This window comes from Danio rerio, chromosome 16, assembly GCF_049306965.1.
Source record: "Danio rerio strain Tuebingen ecotype United States chromosome 16, GRCz12tu, whole genome shotgun sequence".
In the NCBI taxonomy this organism is placed as follows: Eukaryota; Metazoa; Chordata; class Actinopteri; order Cypriniformes; family Danionidae; genus Danio; species Danio rerio.
The window spans coordinates 45,812,699-45,838,604 of NC_133191.1; the positions used below are offsets into that span (position 1 = coordinate 45,812,699).

General features: G+C 35.6%; 2 protein-coding genes across 6 annotated transcripts in view; one reads left to right on the top strand and one right to left on the bottom strand.

The window, feature by feature from the left end:
• The window catches only part of nek11 (NIMA-related kinase 11), a 247,266-nt gene extending 222,113 nt beyond the window's left edge, over positions 1-25,153 (top strand). Inside the window, exons 17-18 of one of the 2 annotated variants that reach the window (XM_073926501.1) lie at positions 24,611-24,740; positions 24,838-25,153. In XM_073926501.1, the coding sequence (XP_073782602.1) occupies positions 24,611-24,691 (81 nt within the window). In that variant the 3' untranslated portion in view covers positions 24,692-24,740; positions 24,838-25,153. Of the gene's footprint in view, positions 1-4,594; positions 4,786-24,610; positions 24,741-24,837 lie in introns of those variants that run through there. The other variant, XM_073926500.1, reaches the window with a different exon arrangement.
• Positions 1-25,906, bottom strand: part of cpne4a (copine IVa) — a 122,300-nt gene that overhangs the window by 48,179 nt on the left and 48,215 nt on the right. For all 4 annotated transcript variants that reach the window (XM_073926510.1, XM_073926511.1, XM_073926509.1 and 1 more), the window contains 5 exons: positions 20,507-20,686; positions 19,579-19,650; positions 19,083-19,157; positions 282-365; positions 108-197 (listed from right to left, as the gene is read on the bottom strand). In XM_073926510.1, the coding sequence (XP_073782611.1) occupies positions 108-197; positions 282-365; positions 19,083-19,157; positions 19,579-19,650; positions 20,507-20,686 (501 nt within the window). The remainder of the gene's footprint in view (positions 1-107; positions 198-281; positions 366-19,082; positions 19,158-19,578; positions 19,651-20,506; positions 20,687-25,906) is intronic.

The window sequence follows — 25,906 nt, forward strand, 5'->3', positions numbered from 1 at the left end:
GCTATATCATCTGCCAGGAACATGACTTCAGTGCGAATGTGAATGTAGAACTAAATTAAAAATATATTTATATTGCTAGTGTCATCTAACTTGGTGTCATAATGTACCTTCAGTATTCTTTCATGGTCTCCACTGCAGAGTGAGTTCAGTGACGTTTTGAAGGTCTTCCACACGGGGTTGAGATTATTCATGACAGTCTGTGTGCAGAAGAGGACAGAGAGCGATTCAGTGTCGTTTATGAACTGCCTCAGGGGGATCTTCGATACAGATAGTTGTTTTACCTCTGTTCTGTGCACTAGCTGCTGGCTGTCATCATCATTTACCCTGTAGATCTCTAAGAACGGATCTGACTTGCTGAAAAAATCCTGCAAGAATGAACGAAGCACAGACATCATCATGAACAAGTACAAATTATAAAGTGACTCTTGATGAGAATGGTACAGTTTTTGTTCCATAGCGTTCATGATGACAAAGCATTGTTGCTACATGGTCCACTTTTGATTAAATTAGCAAACAATTTCATCCTTAAAGAGATAGTTTACCGAAAAAACAAAAATGCCATCATCATTTACTCTCCTTGTATGTGTTATAAAGCTGATTAAGTTTCTTTTTTCTGTTGAACACAAAAGAAGATGCTTTGAACAACGTTGGAAACCTGTTACTATTGACTTCCATTTGTTTTTTCTACTATGGAAGTCAATGGTTACAGGTTTTAAGCTTTCTTCAAAATATCTTTTTCTTTAAAACTGTCTTTCTTTTAAACAAAGCTTGTTGATGCAACATTTATGTCGATATTGGACTACGGTGATGTTATCTATCTGCATGCTTCATCTCAAGCATGCATCTGATACTGTTTACCAGGGTGCACTAAAATTTATAGCTAATATTAAATCCCTTACTCATCATTGTGTCTTGTAGGTTGTTCTGCTTTGTCTATTCTTAAAGCTAAAGCATTGGCATATCTTTGTTTACAAATCTATATTAGGTCTATTCCAATCATATCTTTAAAATTACACTTGTACAAAACCTATCCTTAGCTTTGGCCTTTGGTCACAGGATTTTTATTAACTGTCTGTTCCTAAAGTGCGGACTGAGATGGGAAAGAAGGCTTTTAAATACACAGATCTTTTGCATGGAATAATCTCCAAAGTTGCAGTTTAAAGAATTGATTTCACTAAATGCTTTTAAAAAGAGGATACATGATTTAGAAGATGACACACCGTCTTGTATATGTTTTGATTAGTTTGTTTGTCAATGTGTGATTCATTTTAACTGTAAATTGTTTTTTGTTGTTGTTGTTGTTGTTGTTGTTGTTGTCTGTTAGACCCATGTGGCATGTATACTGCCTAATCTTGGCCAGGATGCTCTTGTAAAATAGATTTTTAATCTTAATGTGTCTTTCCTGGTAAAATAAAGGTCATAATAATAATATAAATAATTTTGTGTTTAACAGAAGAAAGAAACTCATGATGGTTTACAACCACTTGAGAGTGAGTAAATTTTAATTTTGGGGGTGAACTACCCCTTAAATACCAGGTCATAACAGGGTCTTCAATTGTTCTATCTGTTATTGATACACAATTCTGGATAAACATGATGACCTTTTATCTTTAAAGGGCACCTAGGTTGCCCCTTTTATCCAGATTTAATACAAGCCTTTTTTTGTCCACAGAATGTGACTGTAAAGTTTCAGCTCAAACACCCATCAGATTGTTTATTATAGCATTCAGTAGTTTGTATTTTATAGCTCTAAACAGCTTGTTGCTTTTTTGTGTACTGCACCTTTAAGGCTAGTCCTCCCCGCCCACCGTTCCCACATGCCTGTTAGCATACCTCAGTCTCCACCTTTGGCTGCCTCAGACAGCAGACAGACATGAAGGAAGAAGTTCTCACGTAAAGTTTGTGAGAAATATTACAGTAAGAACTTTACCAATAAGTATTTGATGCAGTTGTTGTGGAGTTGCACATTGAGTGATACACAATGTTGTTACAAAGTTCACACACACACAGACAGCGCATATTTAGCGTTGCCCTCTTTTTGCACGCAAATGTGACAGGATACATTTTAATATCCACTGCTGTATGGATATCTGTTGTGATAATGTTCAAAATAAATCTGATTTAACGTCTACAAACCGGGACTGAAGCGTTTTTTTTTATAATTGTGGTCTGGTGATGGAGTAAATCTGAAGTGAATCGCTGTAATTCATTACACACATGCACTGTTTTAAAACATTTTAAACTTGTAAAACTCATTCTTGATCACAATTGATGATGATTGATGATCCTAGCAAACTGAACAGACCGGTTCCTTTGCGCACGTCCTGTCTTGTTGATATGATTATACGCGTTACTACGGAGACATGTTAATTATCACGTTAGCGTGATCAAAACAGGAACAAAAACAAAAAGGTGCGGATCCAAGTGCAGATATTTATTTACAGTGAAACAACGAGGTGATCAAAATACAAAGTAACAAACAAATGACAAAACCAGAAACTAAAACAGAGACAAGGCTCAGAAACAATAACACTAGACTTAGGCAAAATTACAAAAACACGATCAGGAACAAAGAACTATGAATACAAGACTTACTGGATACTCGAACAAGGAAGACAATGTAGACAAACGACGCGATGACAAACTGTGGTGAAATGGTTGTAAAAATAGTCCAGATAATCAACGGCAACAAAACAGATGTGATGACAGGTCAGAGTAGGTGTTCCGGTGTGTGCGCGGGGCATGTATGAAAATGTAGTTTTTTTCCTGGGACGCTGTAGTGCCTACAAAGTCCTAGTGCACTACAGCGCCCTCAGGTGGTCACTGACGGATGTGACATTATTATGCAGCTGTCAATCAATTCGGTGGGCAGGGGGACCAAATTCCTTCGTCAAATTTCAGTCAGTTTGAAAACCGTTCCAATTGGTCCACCGTTTTTATGTTATTAAATTTAAATAAAGGACTAGGTGTGTTTATATAACCCCAATATGACGTATATATACTATACCTACACATATGTCTGTCCAATAGATTTTTCACCATAGGTGCCCTTTAAAATAAAAAAAATTGCAGTTCTGCTATGATTCTAACTAGTCAGCTTACAGTAACAACACAATGAAAAAATAAATATTCCTACACAACTTTGTTTGCTGCAATATATGTGACTCTGGACCACAAAATCATGTTATATGTTGCACATATTTACCTTTATTTGTCAAAATTAATGATTTTTTTCTTTTATGGCAAAATCATTAGAATGAAGATTGTTCCATAAATATATTTTGCCAACTTCCTACTGTAAATAAATCAAAACTCCATGTTTAGTGTGAATTAAAAGTAGTGTGCAGTGCTATGCACTTCATCTTTTATTAATTTAATACTAAAATACGACACGGTGGCTCAGTGGTTAGAACTGTTGCCTCACAGCAAGGAGGTCGCTGGTTCGAGCCTTGGCTGGGTTAGTTGGCATTTCAATGTGGAATTTGCATGTTCTCCCCATGTTTGCGTGGGTGCTCCAGTTTCCCCCACAGTTCAAAGATATGTGCTATAGGTGAATTGGGTAAGCTAAATTGTCCGTAAATGATTGTAAATGATTGTGTGTGGGTATTTTCCAGTGATGGGTTGCAGCTGGAAGGTCATCTGTGTAAAACATATGCTGGCCAAGATGCCGGTTCATTCCGCTATGGCGACCCCTGATTAATACAGGGATTAAGCCGAAAAGAAAATTAATGAATGAATAACTGGATGCATACGTAATCTTGAAGAATAACTTTAAGTTTTAAATGATGATTTAATTTGCTTGATTTTGGTCAATGCTAGAGTAGACAATAATGTTTCGGTGATAAGTTTATGCAATGTTTAGCAAAAAATGATACTTGAAAAGGCTTGAAATACTTGAAATAACCAAACGTGACAATTGCTGTTCTGGCAGCGTTGTCAAAAACTTGCTTTTTACCCACTTACTCTTCTCTATTGTTTAGCATACTGATAAAAGTCTGTTTGTGCCAATACATGTTGTTTCCCCCACAGTCCAAAGATATGCACTATAGGTAAATTTAATAAACTAAATTGTCCGTAGTGTATGTGTGTAAATAAGTGTGTATGGATGTTTACCAGTGATGAGCTGCAGCTGGAAGGGAATCCGCTTTGTAAAACATATGCTGGATAAGTGGGCAGTTCATTCCTTTTTCTTCAGAATATATGGTTTTGTGTTTAACAGATGGGGAAAAAACTGTATTTAAATTTAATTCCAGTGTAAAACCACTAGAGTGTGAGTAAGTGGTGAGGAAATTTTCATTTTTGGGTGAACTGTCCCTTTAAACATGTATGTCTGTAAGCGGATTAATGTCTCTTTTTTATGTGATAAGATCCATCTACAATAATAAGCCTTTGAGTAATAAGCCAGTTTTTCATAGAAAGACAAGACAAAAACACAATATCTTGCACTATCCTCAAGCCAACCCATTTAAGCAGGATTTGTGAGGAGTTAAACAGGCTATCATTTTCTATATGCACCCCATGGACGACAAGTGCTCTAAATTCAGCTCGCCATTGTCATTGAAAAGTAATTGTGTCCTTGCTTGTAACTTTTCAGAGTTGTTCCACTGTCAGCTGCCCTTCCCACCTCTGCTATCGCTCTGCTTCAGGGTCTGCTCGCCTGCTAAGAGCCAAATATGGTGGGGGATTGATGTTACAATGATAGCACAATATAGGTCAAGATAATCAAGTCACTAAATATACATAATAAATGCACTTAATGTGTCCTATTGCTTCATTTTATCTCACATTTGGTCTTTTGTTTTTTGGTCCAAGTGTCTTCTTTTTTTTACCACAACGCACTCCAACATGATTTAATACTGTTGCCTTTGCAACATAAGAAAGGTTATTAAAAACATTATCATCACATGCCACATATAAATACTTGATTCTGATTGGTCAATAAGATCATTTAGTTATCGTTTTAGTTTATTTTTACATATAATTATGTGCCGGGGTGGTAAGCACTGTTGCCTCACAGCAAGAAGGTTGCTGTTTCGAGTCTAAGCTGGGTCAGTTGGCATTTCTGTGTGGAGTTTGTATGTTCTCCTCGTGTTTATGTGAGTTTTCCCCCAGGTGCTCTGGTTTCCCCCACATAGCCGAAGACATGCGCTATTGGTGAATTGGGTAAACTAAATTGGCCATAGTAAATGAGAGAGTGCATGGGTTTTTTCCAGCACTGGGTTGCAGCTGGAAGGGCATCCACTGGGTAAAACAAATGCCAGATTAGTTGGCAGTTCATTCCTCTGTGGTGATCTCTGATAAATAAAGGACTAAGCTGAAGGAAAATGAATGAATAACTAGGTGCCTTCATCAATGAAAATAGTAAGAATCATTATTAACCGAGCACTAATAAGCGTAGATAATTGTGCCTCATCATTTCAGAAGGATCACATGATACTGTGTAATGGCTTTTGAAAATACAAGTCATCCAAGTTATTTTAGTTACGTAAAATGTAATAATAGTTTAACATTATAAATGTATTTTTTCCAAACCCTAAACTTTGCGACATGTTTATTTAAAGTTATCAAAATGTAATGTAGACGACGTGGCGGCGCAGTAGGTAGTGCTGTCGCCTCACAGCAAGAAGGTCGCTGGTTCGAACCTTGGCTGGGTCAGTTGGCGTTTCTGTGTGGAGTTTGCATGTTCTCCCCACGTTTGCGTGGGTTTCCTCCGGTTTCCCTAACAGTCCAAAGACATGTGGTACAGGTGAATTGGGTGGGCTAAATTGGGTAGGCCCTTAGTGTATGTGTGTGAGTATGTATGGATATTTCCCAGAGATGGGTTGCAGCTGGAAGGGCATCCGCTGTGTAAAACATATGCTGGATAAGTTGGCGGTTCATTCCGCTTTGGCGACCCGAAATTAATTAAGGGACTAAGCCAAAAAGAAAATGAATGTATGAGAATTGAATGTACAATGTGCTTTTAGAGATATAAATAGAGGCACTACAAGATCAAATCATAAACAATAGTAGAAAATAGGCTAACTAAATATTTACCAAATAAATACAAGATTTTTTTTAAGTGCAAAATATTAATAAAGAAATTATAGTAATCCTTAAAAATAAGAAAAAGGCTTCCGGTGGCGCTATGACCAAGTAAGCAGCATAAAATTGAGCTCCGTCAAAATAAAAAAAAGTCAAGTGGTAACTTTAATTCCTAACACTTTGGTTGAAGTAAAATCAAGACCATCAACAAAATGAGCTCGACATCAAGACATAAGACGAGTAATAAACTCGACAATAAGAAGGAAAGGGAGGAAAAACGGAGAACGCCGAGCCCAGTTAGCATCGAGAAGGCTAACGCTAGCAACGAAATGAAGCTAGATCCAGACGTGCTTGAAGAATTAAAGAAACTTCGCAAGGAAAATCAAGAAGGACACAGTCAGACAAAGATGTGCCTCGAAAGAGTGGAACAAACAGTCAAAGATATAAAGGACCAACTTATTGAACACGAAGAAAGAATTGAACGGGCAGAAGAAAGAATAAGCATGGTGGAAGATACATCACGGCGACACCAAAGGGCGATAAAATACCTGCTTCACCGCGAATGGGATCTAACTGCAAAGTGTGACGAACTTGAAAATAGAATGAGGCGCAACAATATCCGAATTTATCAAGTGCCAGAAGGAAGTGAAGGAAAAGATACGGTGGGATTCGTGAAGAAGTTGCTAGATGAAGTACTTAATTTACCGTCAGAAATTGACATTAAGATTGAGAGGGCGCATCGTTCACTAATGCAGAAACCAACGGACACGACAGCCCCCCCGAGATCTATAATTGTCAGATTTCTGGATGCAGCGGTGAAAGACGCGATCATCAGACAAGCGTGGAGCCAAGGTCAGATTCATTTTCGGGAAAAGCGAATCTTCTTTGATCAAGATTACTCCCCTGACCTTCAAAGGAAAAGAGCGAAAGTCTACGAAGCCGTCAAACAACTAAAGAAGAAAGGAATACAGGCAAAATGTGTTTACCCGGCACAACTAAGACTGAAACTTAGCAGCGGCGAGAAAACATTTTCAACGCTGAAGGATGCGACTACACAACTGAAAGAACTCGACATTGAAATACGCTGTGGAGAGAGAGAAAGAATGGAAGAGGAGTTGAAAGAAAAGCCGCGAAATAAAAGGAGAGAACGAGACACAGTATTGTCGACAAGCGACATAAAAGCTTTGATTCAAGAAGGGTAGATTCGGTACTTCAAAACGGGACAATAGTTTTCTTGCTTTCTAAGTAATTCAGGAAGGTGCGTTCCCGCTTGTGTTAGGAGTTTAAAATATGACTATAAATTTTATAACTTTACAAGTTCTGTTGCCATACGTATACAAGTGGTATGTTAAAGTTTTGACGGACGCTAAATTTTAAATAGGAAATGAGTGAAATGCACTCAATCAGACCTCTTATCTTTTACACGTACTTTAGTGTAATAGGGGTTTCAATAGCACTGAGTGCTATATCTTCCCCGGAGAGGATGGACCACGCCTCTCTGCCATACAAACCTGGATTAGATGCAGAACACGTTCGAAAACTGCGTCTAATGGGACAAATGGAAGTTCAGTTCAGTTCTGTTCAGTTTACGGTTAATGAGGGAATTGTTTTTCATTTTCTTTTTTTTGCTCTTTGCTGTCATTTCAAGTGTAGACATACAAACATAAGGAGGAATGCACATCTTAACGTAATTAATGAACATGGAACTATTGAATGTGGTTAGTTACAATATAAACGGAATTAATAATCCTATAAAAAGGAAGAAAATCTTTAATCAGTTAAAAAAATGGCAGTGTTCAATAATATTATTGCAGGAAACACATTTATCAGAGATAGAACATTCCAAATTAAAAAGAGAATGGGTAGATCAAGTGTTTAGTTCATCATTTGAAAATAACAAAAAAAGAGGAGTAGCGATCCTATTTAGTAAATCGGTGTGCTTTAATAGTGAACAAATATTTAAAGATAAGGATGGGCGTTATGTTATGGTGATTGGATCAATTGGAGGTGTAAAGATAACAATTATAAACATTTATGCCCCAAATGAAGATTGTCCGCTTTTCTTTAGAAAAATAGCAGCACTTGTAACAGATAAAAGTGAAGGGATTTTGATTATGGGAGGGGATTTTAATTCTATATTGAATTCTAAACTGGACAGATCACCAATATTAATAAAACCACTCTCTAAAACTTCCAAAGAAATTACAAACTTGATGAATGAAATGGGATTAGTGGATGTTTGGCGATTTTTGCACCCTAAGGAAAGACACTTTACATTCTTTTCACATGTGCACGGAAGCTACTCAAGAATAGACTATTTTTGTATACCAAAAGCAGATATATATAAAGTAAAAGAGTGTAGAATTGAACCAGCCACCATTTCAGACCACAATCCAGTTATTATGAAAATTAACCTGGGACTAGACACGCAGTTTAGATATTGGAGATTGAATGTCTCATTGTTAACAAACACTCAAACAAAAAAAGAAATACAAGAAGCATTAAAAGAATACTTTTTAATTAATGATGATGGTAATGTCTCCCCTTCAATATTATGGGATGCAGGAAAAGCCACAATAAGGGGTAGGATTATATCTATAGGGTCTCAATTAAAAAAACAAAGAAACTTAAAACAACAAGAATATGAAAACGAAGTAAAAAGGTTAGAGAGAGAACACAAAATAAATAAAAAAGAAGAAACACTTAAAGAGTTAAAAGAAGTTAAGCAAAAATTAGATGAAATACTAACGCATAAAGCAGAAGGAGCTCTTAGATACATAAAAAGAAATTACTATGAAATGGGAAATAAAGCTAGTAGATTATTGGCTTTTCAACTCAGGAAGGACCAAGCTAGCCGTATTGTCCCAAAGATTAGACACCCGGTGACAAAACAAATTGAGACACAACCTAAAGCAATAGCTGACATTTTTGCAGAATATTATCAACAGTTATATAAATGCCAAGACCAAGAATTAAAAAAAGAAAAAATTTTGACATTTTTGAAACCACTTAATCTGACAAAATTATCAAGTGAAAAAGCAAATAGATTAACAGACCCCATAACAGAAGATGAAATTAAAGAAACAATCATTAAATTAAAAAACAATAAATCTCCAGGAGTGGATGGGTTTTCTGCAGAGTATTATAAGGTTTTTGTGAATGATCTTACCCCAATATTATGCAAAGTATACAACTACGCGCTAAAATCACATGATCCACCAAAATCATGGTCAGATGCTATAATTTCAGTATTGTATAAGGAAGGTAAAGATCCTACGCAATGCAATAGTTATCGTCCTATCAGTCTTTTGTGTGTAGACTACAAAATATTAACATCTATATTGGCGAAACGAATTCAAAATTGTATAAAAGATGTAATAAAACCAGATCAAACTGGATTTATTCAAAACCGACATGGAACCAATAATGTAAGAAAGACATTAAATTTACAATCCATAGCGGTAAAAAGTAAAAAGAATGCAATGCTTCTCAGTCTTGATGCTGAGAAAGCTTTCGATAGAGTTGATTGGCTATTTTTAGAGCAAACACTGATAGAAATGGGTTTTGGAGAAAAATTTGTGGAATGGTTCAACATATTATATAAAGAGTCAAAATCAAGAATAAGGGTGAACGGTCAGTGTTCCAAATTCTTTGGGGTAGAAAGAGGAGTTAGACAAGGGGACTCTCTGTCTCCTGCTTTATTTGCTTTAAGTATTGAACCATTAGCAGAAGCCATACGTCAGAATACAGCCATTCTAGGAATAGAAGATGAAGGGAGATCGGTTCATAAAATAGCATTGTTTGCAGACGATGTATTGTTCTACATAGAAAACCCATCCCATTCCATTCCCCCACTTATGCAGGGTTTGCATGAATATGGACTAGTCTCAGGGTATAAAATCAATGAAAATAAATCTGAAGCCATGATGGTTTCTGGGGTTTGGCCTCCTCAGCTTAATGAGCAGGTTTCGTTTCATTGGTCAAAGAAAGGATTTAGGTACCTGGGTATCATTCTTACCCCCAAACCTAGCCAGCTTTTCGACGCAAATTATACAAATCTAATAAAACAAGTTAAAAATGATTTAAAAAGATGGGAGCTTCTTCCTCTCTCATTACTGGGTAGAATTGAGGTAATAAGAATGAACATACTACCCAGATTTCTTTTTTTGTTTCAGTCTCTCCCAGTAAATGTGCCTGTCTCAGAATTTAATTCGTTAGATAAAATATTTGGAAAATTCATATGGCAGAAAAAGAAAGCTAGGATAAAATATAAAACATTGCTTTTATCAAAAGATAAAGGAGGTTTAGGCTTACCAAATCTAAAATATTACTACTGGGCAGCTCAATTAACCGCAATAGTAACTTGGATTAAAAATAATAAAGAATCAAGATGGGTCGAAATTGAACAAAGCACAATAAAAGAGACATCACTGTCCGTTCTACCTTTTATAAATGTAAAACAGGCTCCAAAAATTAAAATAGATAACCAATGGATAAAACATACTCTAAAAATTTGGAATAAAATAAAAAAAATGTTTGGGGGTCCAGAATCTATATCCAGGGCCATGCCTATAGTAGGAAACATTGAGTTTCTCCCATCTGTGTGGGATGGTGGATTTCGAATATGGGCAGATAAAGGTCTTATAACAATAAATCAGTTATTCGTTGGAAAAGAAATTAAATCATTCTCACAACTCCAAGAACAATTTAATATTTCACCAAAAGATATGTATAGGTTCTTCCAAATAAGACATTACATTACAAACCATAAAGAAAAAGCTCTAATCATGCAAGAACCAAATAAAATAGAGGAATACTTCATAAATATTACAGAAAAAAACACTCCAGCTAAAAATCACGTCTCCCATTTATACAAAAGATTACTAAATAATACTGTACAAAATACAGATCACGTTAAAGGAAAATGGGAACTAGAACTAAATACCATAATCGAGGATGAGGTCTGGACTGAGTTATGTGAAGGATGTCATAAAGGAATTAATAGTCAATTGTGGAAAGAATTTGATTGGAAAGTAAAAATGAGGTACTTTAATACTCCTTTTGTAATTTCTACATACGTGAAAGGACCATCGGTAGCTTTGTGTTGGAGAAAATGTGGTAAAATTGGAGACCATACCCACATTTTTTGGGACTGTCCTACGATTCAAGAGTTTTGGAAAAATGTTAAAAAAGAAATAGATAATATATTAGATAGGGAGATACCCCTCGATCCAGTTGTGTGTTTACTGGGAGCACTGCCCAAAGAGATGTTTGATAAGGAAGCAAGATTTGTCCTAAGGATATTATTACTGGTTGCAAAAAAATGATAACAGTACATTGGATGGAAGAAAGTTCTCCAAAAGTGTCTCAGTGGATTCAGAGACTTAAACAGGTCTATATAATGGAAAAAATGACTGCATGTCTACAGATGAAAACTGATATTTTTCTAAGGAGGTGGAAAAGTATTACGACATATTTGGATATGTATATTTAGAGATTGCTTAACCTCACCTTAACATGACTGTTATTTGATGTAACTATGCAATACAATGTAACTTGATGTACAGATGTATCCCCTGGAAAGTAATTATGATGGCAACACCTTTTATTGTAATTTTTTTAAATTTTCTTCTTTATTTTTTATTATTATTATAATTTAATTATTTATTTTTATTTATTTATTTTTTAGGTACCCCCTCGTGTGTAAGGGGTAAAAATTTTTGGGGAAGGGGTTGTTCTGTAAAATAAATATATAGAAAAATCTTAAATAAAAAGTTTAAAAAAAAAAAAAAAAAAAATAAGAAAACAAGTAAATAAATCAATAGATAGATAGAGGCAATGAAAAAATAAGAACCATCAGACCATCTTTAAGTTCAAATATTGGTGACTAAATAGTCACAGGGCTAAACAGCTGCGCAGTGAGAAGCACGATCGCCTCCTCGTGTTTGCGTGCGTTTCCTCCGAGTGCTCCGGTTTCCCCACATGTCAAAATACATGTTGTTGCGTAGGGATGCTATGCAAACCAGGGTAGTTCCATATGAAGCTTCATTATGAGAATGGTCAGACCTGCAAGGGTCGAAAACCAGCATAAACAGTGTAGTAGGCAATCCAGAAGTGTAATCCAAAAACGGACGAAAGGTTTAGGGCAGGCAACAAGGAAAAACGCTTACGTACGGACAGCTCAGCAACGTGTGAGTGGAACAGAGAGGTTTAAATAGTCCAAATAATCAATGATCATGAGTATCAGCTGTGAGTGTCTAATCAGTCAGGATCTGGAACCGGTTGTGTGTGTGTTGCATGACTGGATGTTGTAGTCCATAACATGACAGATTTGTAGTTCATGTGAATGTTTTCCAGCGATCTCTGGATGTTAGATTGCTGGTGATTGTTGCTGGTGATTGTGACACGTGGTATACATGAATTGGGTAAGCTAAATTGTCTGTAGTGTATGTGTATGTGTGTGAGTGATGAGTGTGATGTTTCCCAGTTATGGGTTGCAGCTGAAAGGGCATCCACTGCGTAAAACATGTGGCGACCCTGATTAATAAAGGGACTAAGCCGAAAATGAAATTAATGAATGAATAAATAAATAAATAGTCACAAAGCCTCTGGAAAGGCACCTAAAACAAAATAACATATATTTTTTCGACCACAACACAATCCTATAGACATGTCATTTGAAAAAAGATCCTTAAACCGTTTAAAATATTTGGAAGATAATTAATAAAATAAAAAACTAAGAAACTCATCCACAAATACATTATTTCATGTTCATTTCAGCTCATATCTGTGGACAAATTACTTACAGCAAATAGCATGAAATACTGGAAAAACACTCTTAATTTTAAACTATTGAAAGAACAAATGTATAAACTCTTTCTAGCACTTCAAAAGTATTCCTTTATATCATAAAAAAAAAACATTATCTTTCTTTATTTAATTCGTAAACAGGGCTTGACATTAACACCCGCCAACCCGCCAATTGCGGGTAGATTTCACCTGTGGTGGGTTAGACAGACAGCCCCACAAGCCACTTTGGCTGGTTGAAAATAATTTTTCAATTGGCAGTGCTGCTTTGTCACTGAAGATTAAAATTTTTGTTTAAGTCGTTTGTCAATATGGGCGCAAATGTGATCTTAGAATCGAGAAGCAGCACGAGCAAAATAAGGTAGATGAATACCTAATGAGAGGATGATTGGTACAGTGAGACACAGGTGATCCTCACTCACTGACGAGTGTCGCGAGCACAGCTGATGTGTCCCATTTCTTTGCATGAAGCAAACGTGCCTGGAATCGCAACTGGTGCGATTGTTTCTCTTTGAAATAAACTGGAGCGTTGCTCATGCATGCACAGTCCTGCAACTTTCTAGAGTTTGGGATTGTTTTGAAAGCATCAGCGATTACTTTTGCTTTTACATTCTTTGAACAGATTATTAATGAGCCGTGTGCACGTGATCATTTCATTATTGCACACAGAATGTTTTTCATCAGCTTACTTTTGCTTACAGTTATTTTTGTTAATGTATGGTTAATTTATCATCCTTTACATTGTTTTAATAGGAGATTACCTCTCCATTTATCAGTGGTTAATCGCTGATCTGGGACCTTTTGCCTGGAAAGACTTTGTATAGTTCAAGATACATGAGAATGTTTAATTCTCTGTTTATACCTATTTATATCTATTTTTGTTATATCAATTGTTTTTTTAAGAACATTTTTGTTAAATAAAAAGTTATATTTTGATTGTTGATTGTTTGATTGTTGATTGTTTTGATGCATTATTTAAAATTTGTGGCAACAAAATAATTAGATTGTTGTGGCCAGAGAAACAAAGATTGTTACATTTTGTTGAGCCCTGAAAAGTCATGTGAAATAAAACTAATTGCAATGCGACACCATGAAACCAAAACCTATTTGCTCATGCTCATTAAGCAAGATCACAATGCACAAAAACTTAAATAAACAAGGCACGTGACGTAACACAAAATTTAAAATCAAGTCATTTTTAGCAAGCCAAAGTCAAATCTATGCATATAAATAAACATATTTTCCCAAAACTAAATTGTGGCTAATGAAAAAGGCAGAGTGGCTAGTAATGTTGGAAAACCAGTAGCCACAGTGGCTGGTGATCAAAAAAGTTAATGTCAAGCCCTGTTCGTAAGGGTATAAATCTTAAACATAAAACTTCTTATCTGCTGACAACAGGAAACTAGTTTGCATTTCCCAAGTTTCCCACAACTTCCTCAGTTAATTATACCTATAAAAGCCTTTTTTCTCAGAGGACTTCTGCAAGGTTCAATATACTCAATAATCCAAACTCCACCTAATCACTGGAGCCATTTTAAGGACTTTCTAAACTCATAAAAAGAGCCACATGCACAAAAAAAAGTCTAATACAGACTATAGGGCTGCTCGATTATGGGAAAAATCATAATCACGTTTATTTTGGTCATAACTTTAATCACGATTATTCAAAACGATTATCAGTTTAAGGCAAAATTATTTGCCTTTCTGTGAATTTTGAATTTTTATATATAAATATTTCCCAAATAATGTTTAACAGAGGAATTTTCTCACAGTATTTCCTATAATATTTTTTCTTCTGGAATAAGTCTTATTTGTTTTGTTTTGGCTAGAATAAAAACAAGTTTTAATTATATTTTGAAATCTATTTTAATAGCTCAATATTATTAGTCCCCTTGAGGAATATATATGTTTGGTTGTCTGCAGAAGAAACTACTGTCAAACAATGACTTGCCTAATTACACTAACTAAGCCTTTGAATGTCACTTCAAGCTGAATACTAGTATCTTGAAAAATATGTAGTAAAATAAAATGTACTGTCATCATAGCAAAGATAAAATAAATCAATTATTAGAAATGAGTTTAAAAAATCTGTTGTTTAGACTGTGCTTTAAGCATCTTCACTGTAAAAAAAAAAACTTTAGCTACAAAAGTCCCTTAGTCAAGAGCAGTGAGGGATTTGCTCCTTTTGTTGTTTGATTAATAATAAAAACAGGCGGCAGCAGGAGTATTGCGCACTGTCACTGTAAGAATAGTGCAACTTTGATATTGTTTCTCTTTTGCAAGTCGTTTGATTCTCAACTTGTTTGTTTATTACACGAATGAGGGTTAATATGAATAATCACTAAACACCGCGCTCTGACACAAATGTGCATGTATTTGACCATTAAAGTGCTCAGGATAGATGTATGTGCTCTGCTCATCTTCGAGCCTATCCGAGGCTAACCGCAGCACACACACATCAACAACCTACATCAATAAATTATGCGCATCCAGTGCTGCAAACGTTACATTACAGCACATGCTTTTAGTCATTTTCAGGTGGAACGAAGCTTTGCAGAACAACAAATGTGTACAACTGGAAAGGGGGGGGGTCTATGATGGAATAATTGTTTATCTCAATCAATGGTTTTTCATAATCGTTAGAAGCCGAAATCGAAATCGAAACCGGATATTCGATTAATTGCACAGCCCTTAAACAGACCACCACAAATTAACATTAAACAACGTCATCAGGGCTCTCCTAAACGCCTGTAGTCAAAGACCGGAGAATAAAACAGCAATTTATTAAAAATAAAAATTCAGAGAATCTTGACAGCCCGGGTCTCTGATCCGTCCACCAGTCTTTAAGTTTAATCACACTTTTAATTAGTCAGATGCCAAGAATATGATTTCCACTGAAGGATTAGGACTTAGCAAAAGAAAGGGGCTCTTAAATGAAAAGTGATTTAAAGCAGGCTTTCCCCGTTCTTCCTTCTGACGTCCTGTCAAGCAGCAAGAATGAGACGCTCTGTGTGAAACCGAGACGCTCGTGTGGATCATTTGTTATGCTTGTATTAATCCCTCTTATTAATTTTAGTCCTATGTAATTACCCTGCTGACAAGAGTTGATTGTGTCTCCCAGAGGTAAAGTGTTCTCTCTATCACTCTCTCTCTCTCTCTCTCTCTCTCTGGATTTCTTTCTCAACTGTCTGACCGCATTTCCGAGTATCGGGACTCATCAAGGCTGAAGTTTATTTTTAACAGCATCCCTGATCAGTTCTGTCTGATCAGAACAGTTTGAGCAGCTCATTTCCGATTCCTGTGTTGATCCTCTCGCAGTATAATGCAGACGTCACCAGGAGGCTTTTATTGAAGGATGGGAGAGTTAAACTACATTCGACACCTGACAGCAAAACGAGTCCTAATGCGAGAGAGCAGAGAACTGTTGTTGCTCATTTCACATGCAAAGAGGGCATTTCTTGAAGCATGGCTGTGGAGAGGGGACTGATTCAGTCTAGAGGTCAGAGAGATGTCGAAAATGGTTAAAAACTCTGTTGTCGAAAGTTTGGAGCCAGTGTGATTTTAATTTTAAATGTAAATCATTTTCTAATGCTCACCAAAGTTTCAGAGCTTAGTTAAATATTCACTAATTCAAATGGTTAAATGGTTAAAGTGAGTCTTTTGCTAACAATTAACTGATTCAAATTATTTAGTCATAAGCCCCTTTCACACATACAGACCTTTCCGGAAAATTGCCGGCAATTTTCCGGAAAGGTCTGTATGTGTGAACAGGTCCTTTTTGAAAATACCGGTAAATTCGTTCTGGCTATTTTCCGGAAAGAGAAGTTGTAACATTACCGGCAATTTGCCGGAATGCTGCGCTGTGTGAATGCAGAAGGAAGATTCCCGTAATAAGCGCGTGCACGTCTAGAACGTGCTGACGTGAGACGTCTGCTTTAGCCAATCACAACAGTCAGACGCATTTACGTCCGCGCGGTTTGTGAGAATAAAAGCCTTTGAATATTTTTCCAGACACATTTAGCTGCTAGAAGTTAGTCAGATCACGTTTATATGTTCTTCTTAATGCCAACTGTGTAAATAATCATCGATGAGATGCTTATGATAAGCCGTTGTTTGTTTACCTTCAAGCTTTGCTTGCGCCTATGAGCGCCTGCACACGCATGAACATCGCGACATGCGAAAGTGATCCTGTGAAAGTTGTTCAAAATATTGATCGTCCACAGAGTATGTAATTTAGTCAAATGTTTACAAATACAAGCGCAGCCGTTTAAAGCACATTTGTGGTGAATGATGTCAGAATTTACCGGTATTTTGGAATTAATGTGTGAATGCTCTTTTCCGGAAAATTTCCGTAACGTCCTCGCCTGTGTGAACAGCGCTTTTTTCAATATACCGGTAAAGTCGTTCCGGAAATTTTCCAGAAATTTACCGGTATCACTGTGTGAAAGGGGCTATAGTGAGTCTCCATTTAAGATTTACTTATTCAAATGATTTGGTCAAAGCGAGTCTTTTGTTAAAGATTCACTGATTTAAATAATATGATCAGAGCGAGTCTTTTGTTAACAATTAACTGATTCAAATTATTTAGTCATAGTGAGTCTCCATTTAAGATTTACTTATTCAAATGATTTGGTCAAAGCGAGTCTCTTGTTAAAGATTCACTGATTCAAATGATTCAGTCAGAACAAGTCTCCAGCTTAAGATTCGCTGATTCAAATTATATGGACAGAGCGAGTCTCTTGTTAAAGATTCACTGATTCAAATGATTTGGTCAGAACAAGTTTTCAGTTTAAGATTCACTGATTAAAATGATTTGATCAGAGCAAGTCACCAGTTTAATATTCACTGATTTAAATGATTGATCACAGTAAGTCAGCAGTTAATGATTCACTGATTCAAACTTTTTGATCAGAGTGAATCTCTTGTTAAAGATTCACGGATTCAAATGATTCGGACAGAGTGAATCTCTTGTTAAGATTCACTGATTCAAATGATTTGGACAGAGCGAGTCTCCAGTTTAAGATTCACTGATTCAAATGATTTGGTCAGAGTGAGTCTCCAGTTCATGATTCACTGATTCAAATGATTTGGCCAGCATAAGTCTCCAGTTTAAGATTTGCTGATTCAAATGATTTGGTCAGAGTGAGTCTCCAGTTAACGATTCACTAATTCAAATGATTTGATCAGAGTGAGTCTCCTGTTAACGATTTACTGATTCAAATGATTTGGTCGGAGCAAGTGTCCAGTTGATTTACTGATTAATATGATATGGTTAGAGCGAGTCTCTTGTTAACAATTCGCTGATTCAAATGATTTGGTCACAGTGAGTCTCCAGTTAAAAATTCACTGATTCAAGTGATTTGGTCAGAGCAAATTTTTTGTTTACGATTCACTGATTTAATTAATTTGATTATAGTGAGTCTCCAGTTAACAATTCACTGATGCAAATGATTTCAATGATTCACCGATACAAAAAAATTCAGACAGATTGAGTCTCCAGTTAATCATAGCCATAGTGAGTCTACCTTTAATAATTCTCTGATTCAAATGATCCAGTGAGTACGAGTCTCCATTTGACAATTCACTGATTCAAAAAATGTTGTCAAAGCAAGCCTATAATTAAAGATTCAATGATTCAAATGATCATGTTCAGAGCAAGTTTTTATTTAATGATTCACTGATTGAAATGATCCGGTAAGAGAAAGTCTCCATTAAACAATTCACTGTTTCAGATCATTTAGTCAGAGTGAATTTCCACAAAAAGTTTCACTGATTCAAATGATCTAGTCAGAGCAAGTCTCGATTTAATGACTCAGTGATTCAGATAATCTTGTCATAGCAAGTCTGCATTTATTGATTCTTAAATTCAAATAATCAGGTCAGAGGGAGTCTTCAGTTAACACTTCACTGAGTTATTTCTCCAGTTATTTGACTGATTGTATGACAAGTTTGTTGATCAAAACAATAAATATATATACCTAATCTTCCTTATCCACTGATTCTGGCTATTTGACAATTCGTAATAATTTATAATAACATCAGAAAGAGTTGTTCTCTAAGAGTTAAAGTAACATTTTATTATCTGTAAGTCTTAAATGTTAATGTAACCGTACCTCAGAGAAATATGTACATTAATATACAAAATGAACAAGGCCGACTAAAAAACTATCATACAGTAATCTCAAAAAAGGTTATGTCATACAAGATCATTTTATATCGGAAATAAACATGAGCACATGAGGTCTTCCTACCTTATCATCCAGCTTCCTGGCACTGAATGAGAGCTCGACATAATCATTATTTCCCGTCAGCTCCTCAGCGGTGATCTGCAGAGATTGAGAGTGATAAACTGTTACGAAAAAGAGGACTGACATTTGTTTTATACGTCTTGATCCGCTCACCCACAATGCTTTACATTTTGTTGTTGTTTACTGCGTGTTGTTTTTTATGCTGCTGTGCTCTGTCAATGTGCATCTCTGGCTATTTTCCTTTCGTTTTATAGATCGCCATCAACACCGTCTGTTTTGTAAGGTATACATTGAGAAGTTGTTCTGTGTTTGCCTGGCTTCAGAAATGGCATTGATCATCCTAAGCACCTCTGTCATATAAAGTGCGCAGCTTTTAAAGGTTAGGCCATGTAATGTTTGTGTAAGGCCATTTTGCTGGTGTTGTGCACAGCTGGATGTTTGCATAAGTGAGAGTGAGAGAAAGCAAACAGATGAATTTGGGATTTAGAAAAGTGCTCACCATAATAGACGATTTCCCGACTGTGTTACCCTGTTTAAGTAGAGCTTTGCTGAATTTTCTCTGGGAGACGATCTATTTGGAGAGAAATAAGATATTTTAAGTCGGTCAGGGGGCTTGTTTTGTTTTGAAGCAGCTTATGATGGACAGAAAACACACACACACACAAACAAATACATGCAGAGCGCAGCACTTAATAACACCTCAGGGAGAATTTGGCATGTAAGCTTAGTTTGTAATTACACCAGGAAGTCTAGCTCACTCTGGATAAGTGCTTCATTATTAGTTGTTAAATATTTATAAACAGAGGGGAGTGATTTTGGTTTTATTTTCCCTAGAAACTCCCATCAACACCTCGTTCTCTTTATTAAACGCAGCTCATTTCAACAATTATCCTCTTCTCTTCCCCCTCCAACCAAAACAGACTGAACTAAAACAAACAACTAAGCTCCTTCGAGACCAAAAAATGGGATCTAGAAAGTGATGCATACGGATAAACACATGAATATTGAGCAAAATGAATATTGGCATCTGCTGTACTCTATAAGCTTCTAGAGAAGCTGCGAATCTTAACCATCTGGCACAAGATCACGTGACTGCTTTTTCAATTGCTCACACTGCAGATAAGAGAGTTGCGTGGCCTATCTGGACCGTCCGTCGGCCCACACTGAGCTAGACATCTCACGTTTCAAGATTCAATCAGTCATAAAATGTCCGGAAATGCTCTTAACGGTTGTTGGTGTGATTATTTAATTAGGAGGCTTCATCTGATTTGGGCGCAGTGCCGGTCTCAATCTTCCCTGACTGTGTGCAATCAACAATCACATAGAGATCCTGTTACAAAACGAGCATTGCCAAACAAAGCAAGACAAACTATAATAATCACACACATGGCTGCTGGAATAAATGCATGATGGAGGCGGTTGCTCACTTGGCCCAGCGTGCACTCCATGGCTCCCAGACAGTCCGCCTCTCTCATGCCGTTGTGACTGCTGCTAATGTCGTAGAGCTCGTAGCGCAATCGCTGGACCTCCTCGAAGTAGAAGTCCAGGGTGAAAACCTTTGAAAATGTAGGGTTTATACAGCTCCGGATCACCTCTGTCCTGTCCACCTGTCAACACAGAAATGAACATTAACATAGAAATGTTCAGGATAGTAAGGATCCTCATACAGAGTATTTGCACTTACATCAAAAAGTTACCCTCTATGTACAGCCATATCGGCGATACTCGGATGTAAACATTAGCATAGCTTGAATGGTTAATGTGCTACTGAATATGTTGTTCTGCCTGTTCATGTTGTCTAAACAATGGAAAAACCAATGGAAGCTGCTAAATCAAATACACAAGCACATAGTAAACTAAAAAGAGTGCAATCCTTTGGCAAACTTTATTAAGTGGTATAAGATACAAGCAGTCGTAATCAAGACATTAGCATAATATTTCACTTGACTGTGTGCCTGTAAAAAAAAATTTAATTGCAAAGAAATGATAGCGGTTTTCTCTAAAGATATAGTTACTCTATCCCCTTTAAAGCGTCATTATGGATTTTCATGTTATAACTAACATGGTTCAAATGATGGATCTGCGACAAAGCAGCTACAGTTTTGGGAAACACTCATTGTTCTTTTCCCAAATGATGCATCGTAATATGATAGTTCAATCGTAAGGTATGCCATTGTTTGGGAAACGCACCCCTGTTTGAGTTTTCTTTTTCTGTCAAACACAAAGAAAGAAGAATGTGGTGAAAAGCCATTGACTTCCATAGTATTTTTTTGTTCCTACAATGGATGTCAATTGCAACATTCTTCACAAAATTTTTGTTTTTAAACCAAAAAGTCATTCATAAAATTTAGAACCACTTGAGTGTGAGAACATTTTATTTTAATATGAACTATTCCTTTAATTTCATAATGCATAATTGTTCACACTTTCATACACTACTCATTCTGTACATAAGTATTTCAAACATAGCCTTGGGTGTGCTTCCCAAACAACGACATAACTCGTGGCTAAACTATCATAGTATGATGCATCGTTTGGGAAAAAAACTATTTAGTGAGGAGTACTTTCCAAAATTGTAGTTTCTCTATCGTAGATCCATCATTTGAATCACGTTAGTTATAACGTAAAACCTCTATAATGACACTCTAAACAGGGTAACTTCTTTAAAGAACTCCCCCATGTTTTAGTACAGATTATATAAAAAATCCAATATTACTTTTGGTAAAAACATGCTAACGACACAAATAGGACCTATATATGCCTCTATAAAAAAAATTGAGAATATTCCATATAAAATCACTAAGCTAACACATATTCTAATCTCATATATAAATCATTTATGGTTGTAGCCCTAATTTACAGTAGGCTATTTATTTTTTATTATTACTATTATTATTAAGTAGGATATTGTTTATTTATTTTTTTTTTTTTATTTTGAAAAGTCTACTTTTACAATTTGACACATTTAAACCACTGCAGAAATCTTCTAACCAACAGGCCCATGTCATAGACGGATACATTTCTTAATAAATAAACTACTATAAATTAAAAACATTAACGTATGCTATATATTTTTGTTTTCACAAGCTTTGGGGACGTAACATAAATTCAGCTTTTAAAATATTAGGTAACCTATAGCTTTCGTCATGAGCCACGGCTGTGTTTAAAATCACATAAATGTTTTCAAAGTGCACTACGAAGTGCATTGGAACAATGGATTTGGGAAACGCCAAATCAATTAACTATAACCATGGTTTTCGGAAATGCACCCCTGGGCTGCAGATGAACTGAACTGACTCAAGTAGATCTGCAGGAGAGTCTCTACTTAGGCTAATCAAGTTAATAGCTTTCCAAAAGGATTTCCGAGGTCAATATTTCATCTTAAGACATGCTGCTTGATTGGAAAGCAAGAAAGCAAGAGCTGATATTCAGAAACAGATCAGCATGGAATCAGTGACCTAAAGAACTGATTAATCAGAACAACACCAATCCATTCCTGCTTATCTTACCATTAACCAGCAACGGCAACTCCCTGTGCTTTTCTTAGTGCGTTAAGCCTAATTGCCCTCCTGTTTTATCATCAATATCAACTGAAATGCATCAAGTCCTTTTACTAACATCGCTAATAAACGATACAGGGAAGCATTAAGGGGATTCAATCAACCAAGTGAAAGAAAAAAAGAAAAAAAGAAAGAAAGAAAGAAAGAAAGAAAGACCCTAATTCGAGATGTTATAATGATCTAAAGTTAACTTCCATCCTGCTCTTTTTTAAGTAAACAACAAAATGTGCAAAATTTATTAAGAAATATCCAAAGATAAATCCATGTCATGACAAAATCTCTGTTCCTGAAGAATGTGTCTGAATCCCACCTCACACAGGCAAAGAAAAGGCTTTGTTTTATCTGACATCCCTCAGCCGCCTAGTCATGGTTTAGTCTCAGTTGTTTAACTTTCCACAGGCAGCTCAAAGGTTCACAATTTTGTTCTCTTTTTTTCAATCTGCTCTTTCAGAAGAACACCAACCTTTTTTTCTTTTTGACTGTGAACATTTTTTTCTCATTAAAAGGTTAAATCATAATGTAAATGTCTATGACAACAATTTATTTCACTTGTTTAAAGTATGTTTATCAAAGTGTATAATGAAAACATCTTAAACGGTTACAAACCTTCATTATTTGTTTTTTCTGTTGAACAAAATAAGATAGTATGAAGAATATTGTAGACCAGTAGACATTGGCATTCATTGGAAATATAATAGTATGAAAGTTAATGGAAAATATTGTCCAACATTCCTCAAACTATCTTTTGTATTAACAGAAGTAAGGAAGCCTAACATGTGTAAATAATTTTGGGGTGATCCGGTCCAGTTATGGAAAACAGATTAATTTTCCTCTGTGGTGCTAATAATGAAACTCTTTGGAATGTAATACAAATGTGCCAGTCATTGCCTTGTAATGTAAATGTAATGTAATATTATGGGTGATGATCAGATATTTCTTTTCTACAGACTGTTTCTGATATTTACTTAATAAGTAGTGCTCTTCTATAAAATGGCACCCAGGCAAAAGTGTGGCATCTTCAGCATAAATGACTTTCTTAGCACGTGGAACTTTCTTTGGCATGTAGAAAAGTGGCTCATTGGTTCCAGGAGTCCTTCATTTAATCCATTTTCTTCTTTAAAAGAATAATTGGTAACACTTTACAAAAAGGTTGTATTATTTAATGTTAGTTAATGCATTTACTACAGTATTTGGTCATGTTAGTTAACGGTAGTTAATGAAAACAGTTGTTCATTGTTAGTTCATGTTAACTCATGTGCATTAACTAATGTGTTCATGCATGAACTTTTACGCTAATAATGCATTAGTAAATGTTGAATTAGGATTATTTAAATGCTGTTCATGGTATCAAGGTGGCGCAGTGGGTAGCATAACCGCCTCACAGCAAAAAGGTTGCTGGTTTGAGCCTCGACTGGGTCAGTTGGCATGTCTGTGGGAGTTTGCAAGTTCTCCTCGTGTTCGCGTCGGTTTCCTCCGGGTGCTTCACTATCCCCCACAGTCCAAAGACATGTGTTATAGGTGAATTGGGTTGGCTAAATTGTCCGTAGTCTATGTGTGTGAATGAGTGTGCATGGGTGTTTCACAGTAATGGGTTGCAGCTGCAAGGGCATCAGCTGCGTAAAATATATGCTGGATAAGTTGGCGGTTCATTCCGCTGTGGCGACCTCAGACTAATAAAGGGACTAAACCAAAAAGAAAATGAATAAATGAATAAATAAATGCTGTACAACTATTGTTCATACATAGTTCATGTTAGTAAATGCATTAACTAATGAAACCTTATTGTAAGTGTGACAGAATAATTGTATTTTGTATAATGTTCACGTATAATGTTCATGTAAAATTGTCAGTTTGCATAACTTATGCTCCCCGTTTCAATTGCACCAACCATCTGGAGACGCCCCCATTTCTCTTCATTAAGGTCTATAAATATTTGCCTGACTCTCCCAGGTGTTTGCTCTTTGTTTACAGGGGCTTCCTCAGGGCAGCTGGTGCGCTTTTACAGAGAAAGTTACGTGTGCCATGTATTTAGCATTCACCGGGAGGCTATAAACATCAATCGGGGAGACACAGACCTCAAAGCAGCTGCTTATTTCTGCTGGTGAATATGCAAATAAACCTGTTATCAAAGTGAAAATAACACAGCTCTGATGATGCTTAATGCACATCCGTTCTCTGTCGAACTGTTGTTTGTACAGGGAATATTCCACCTCTGCTGTCAAGAAACATCTGCTCTGCTGTACATCAGGCAACTTGTTAACCTCGCGCAACGCTCCTTCTGACTGCTCATCAGAAAAGAAGTAATTGCTTGTGTTTTTCGACATCTCGTCTATTAAAAGAAGTAAACAATTAAAGAGCATGTTAAACTAGTCAAATAAACAGATTGGAGTCACGGATCAGCCGTAAAAGGATTGTGAGAACAGGGTACACAACATCAAGTGTAATAAAAAAATCTCTCAAGTGTGTAATCCTGCTACTGTACAAAAGAAAATCATTAGTAAAAAAGGGCAGTTTATGGAGGTTTCCAGCATGTGTGTGACTGTGAGTTTTAGAACCGATCCAATACCAAAAGGTCTAAATATCGGCCGATACAGATGCCGATCCGATTTCAGCATGTTTTTTTTCCATTTATTTATTTATTGTAGATATTTATTTATTTTATATATTTATTTATTTATGTGTTCATAATTTATTTATTTATTTATTGTAGATGTTTATTTATTTTTGTAGATATTTATTTGTTTATTTATTTCGCATATTTTTAGTTTATTTATTCATCATTTTTTTATTTATTGTAGATATTTATTTATTGTACATATTTGTTTATTTATGCATTATTTATGTATTTATTGTAGATGTTAATTTATTGTAGATATTTATGTATTGTACCTATTTATTTGTTTATTTATTTTAGATAGTTATAGTTTATTTTTTCATTCAATATTTACTTATTGTAGATAGTTACTGTAGAAATTTTCTATCTGCCTGTACAAATATCTACAATAAATAAATAAACTTCTAAATTAAATAAATAAATAAAATACTGAATAAATAAATAAATAAATATCTACAATAAATATAGATAAATAAATATTTACAATAAATAAATAAATAAAATATATATACAATAAATAAATAATTATTATTTATTTATTGTATATATTTGTTTATTTATTTATTTATTCATTATTTATTTATTTATTTAATTTAGATGTTTATTTATTTATTGTAGATATTTATTTTTCAGCCAAGAACAATAATGCAAGC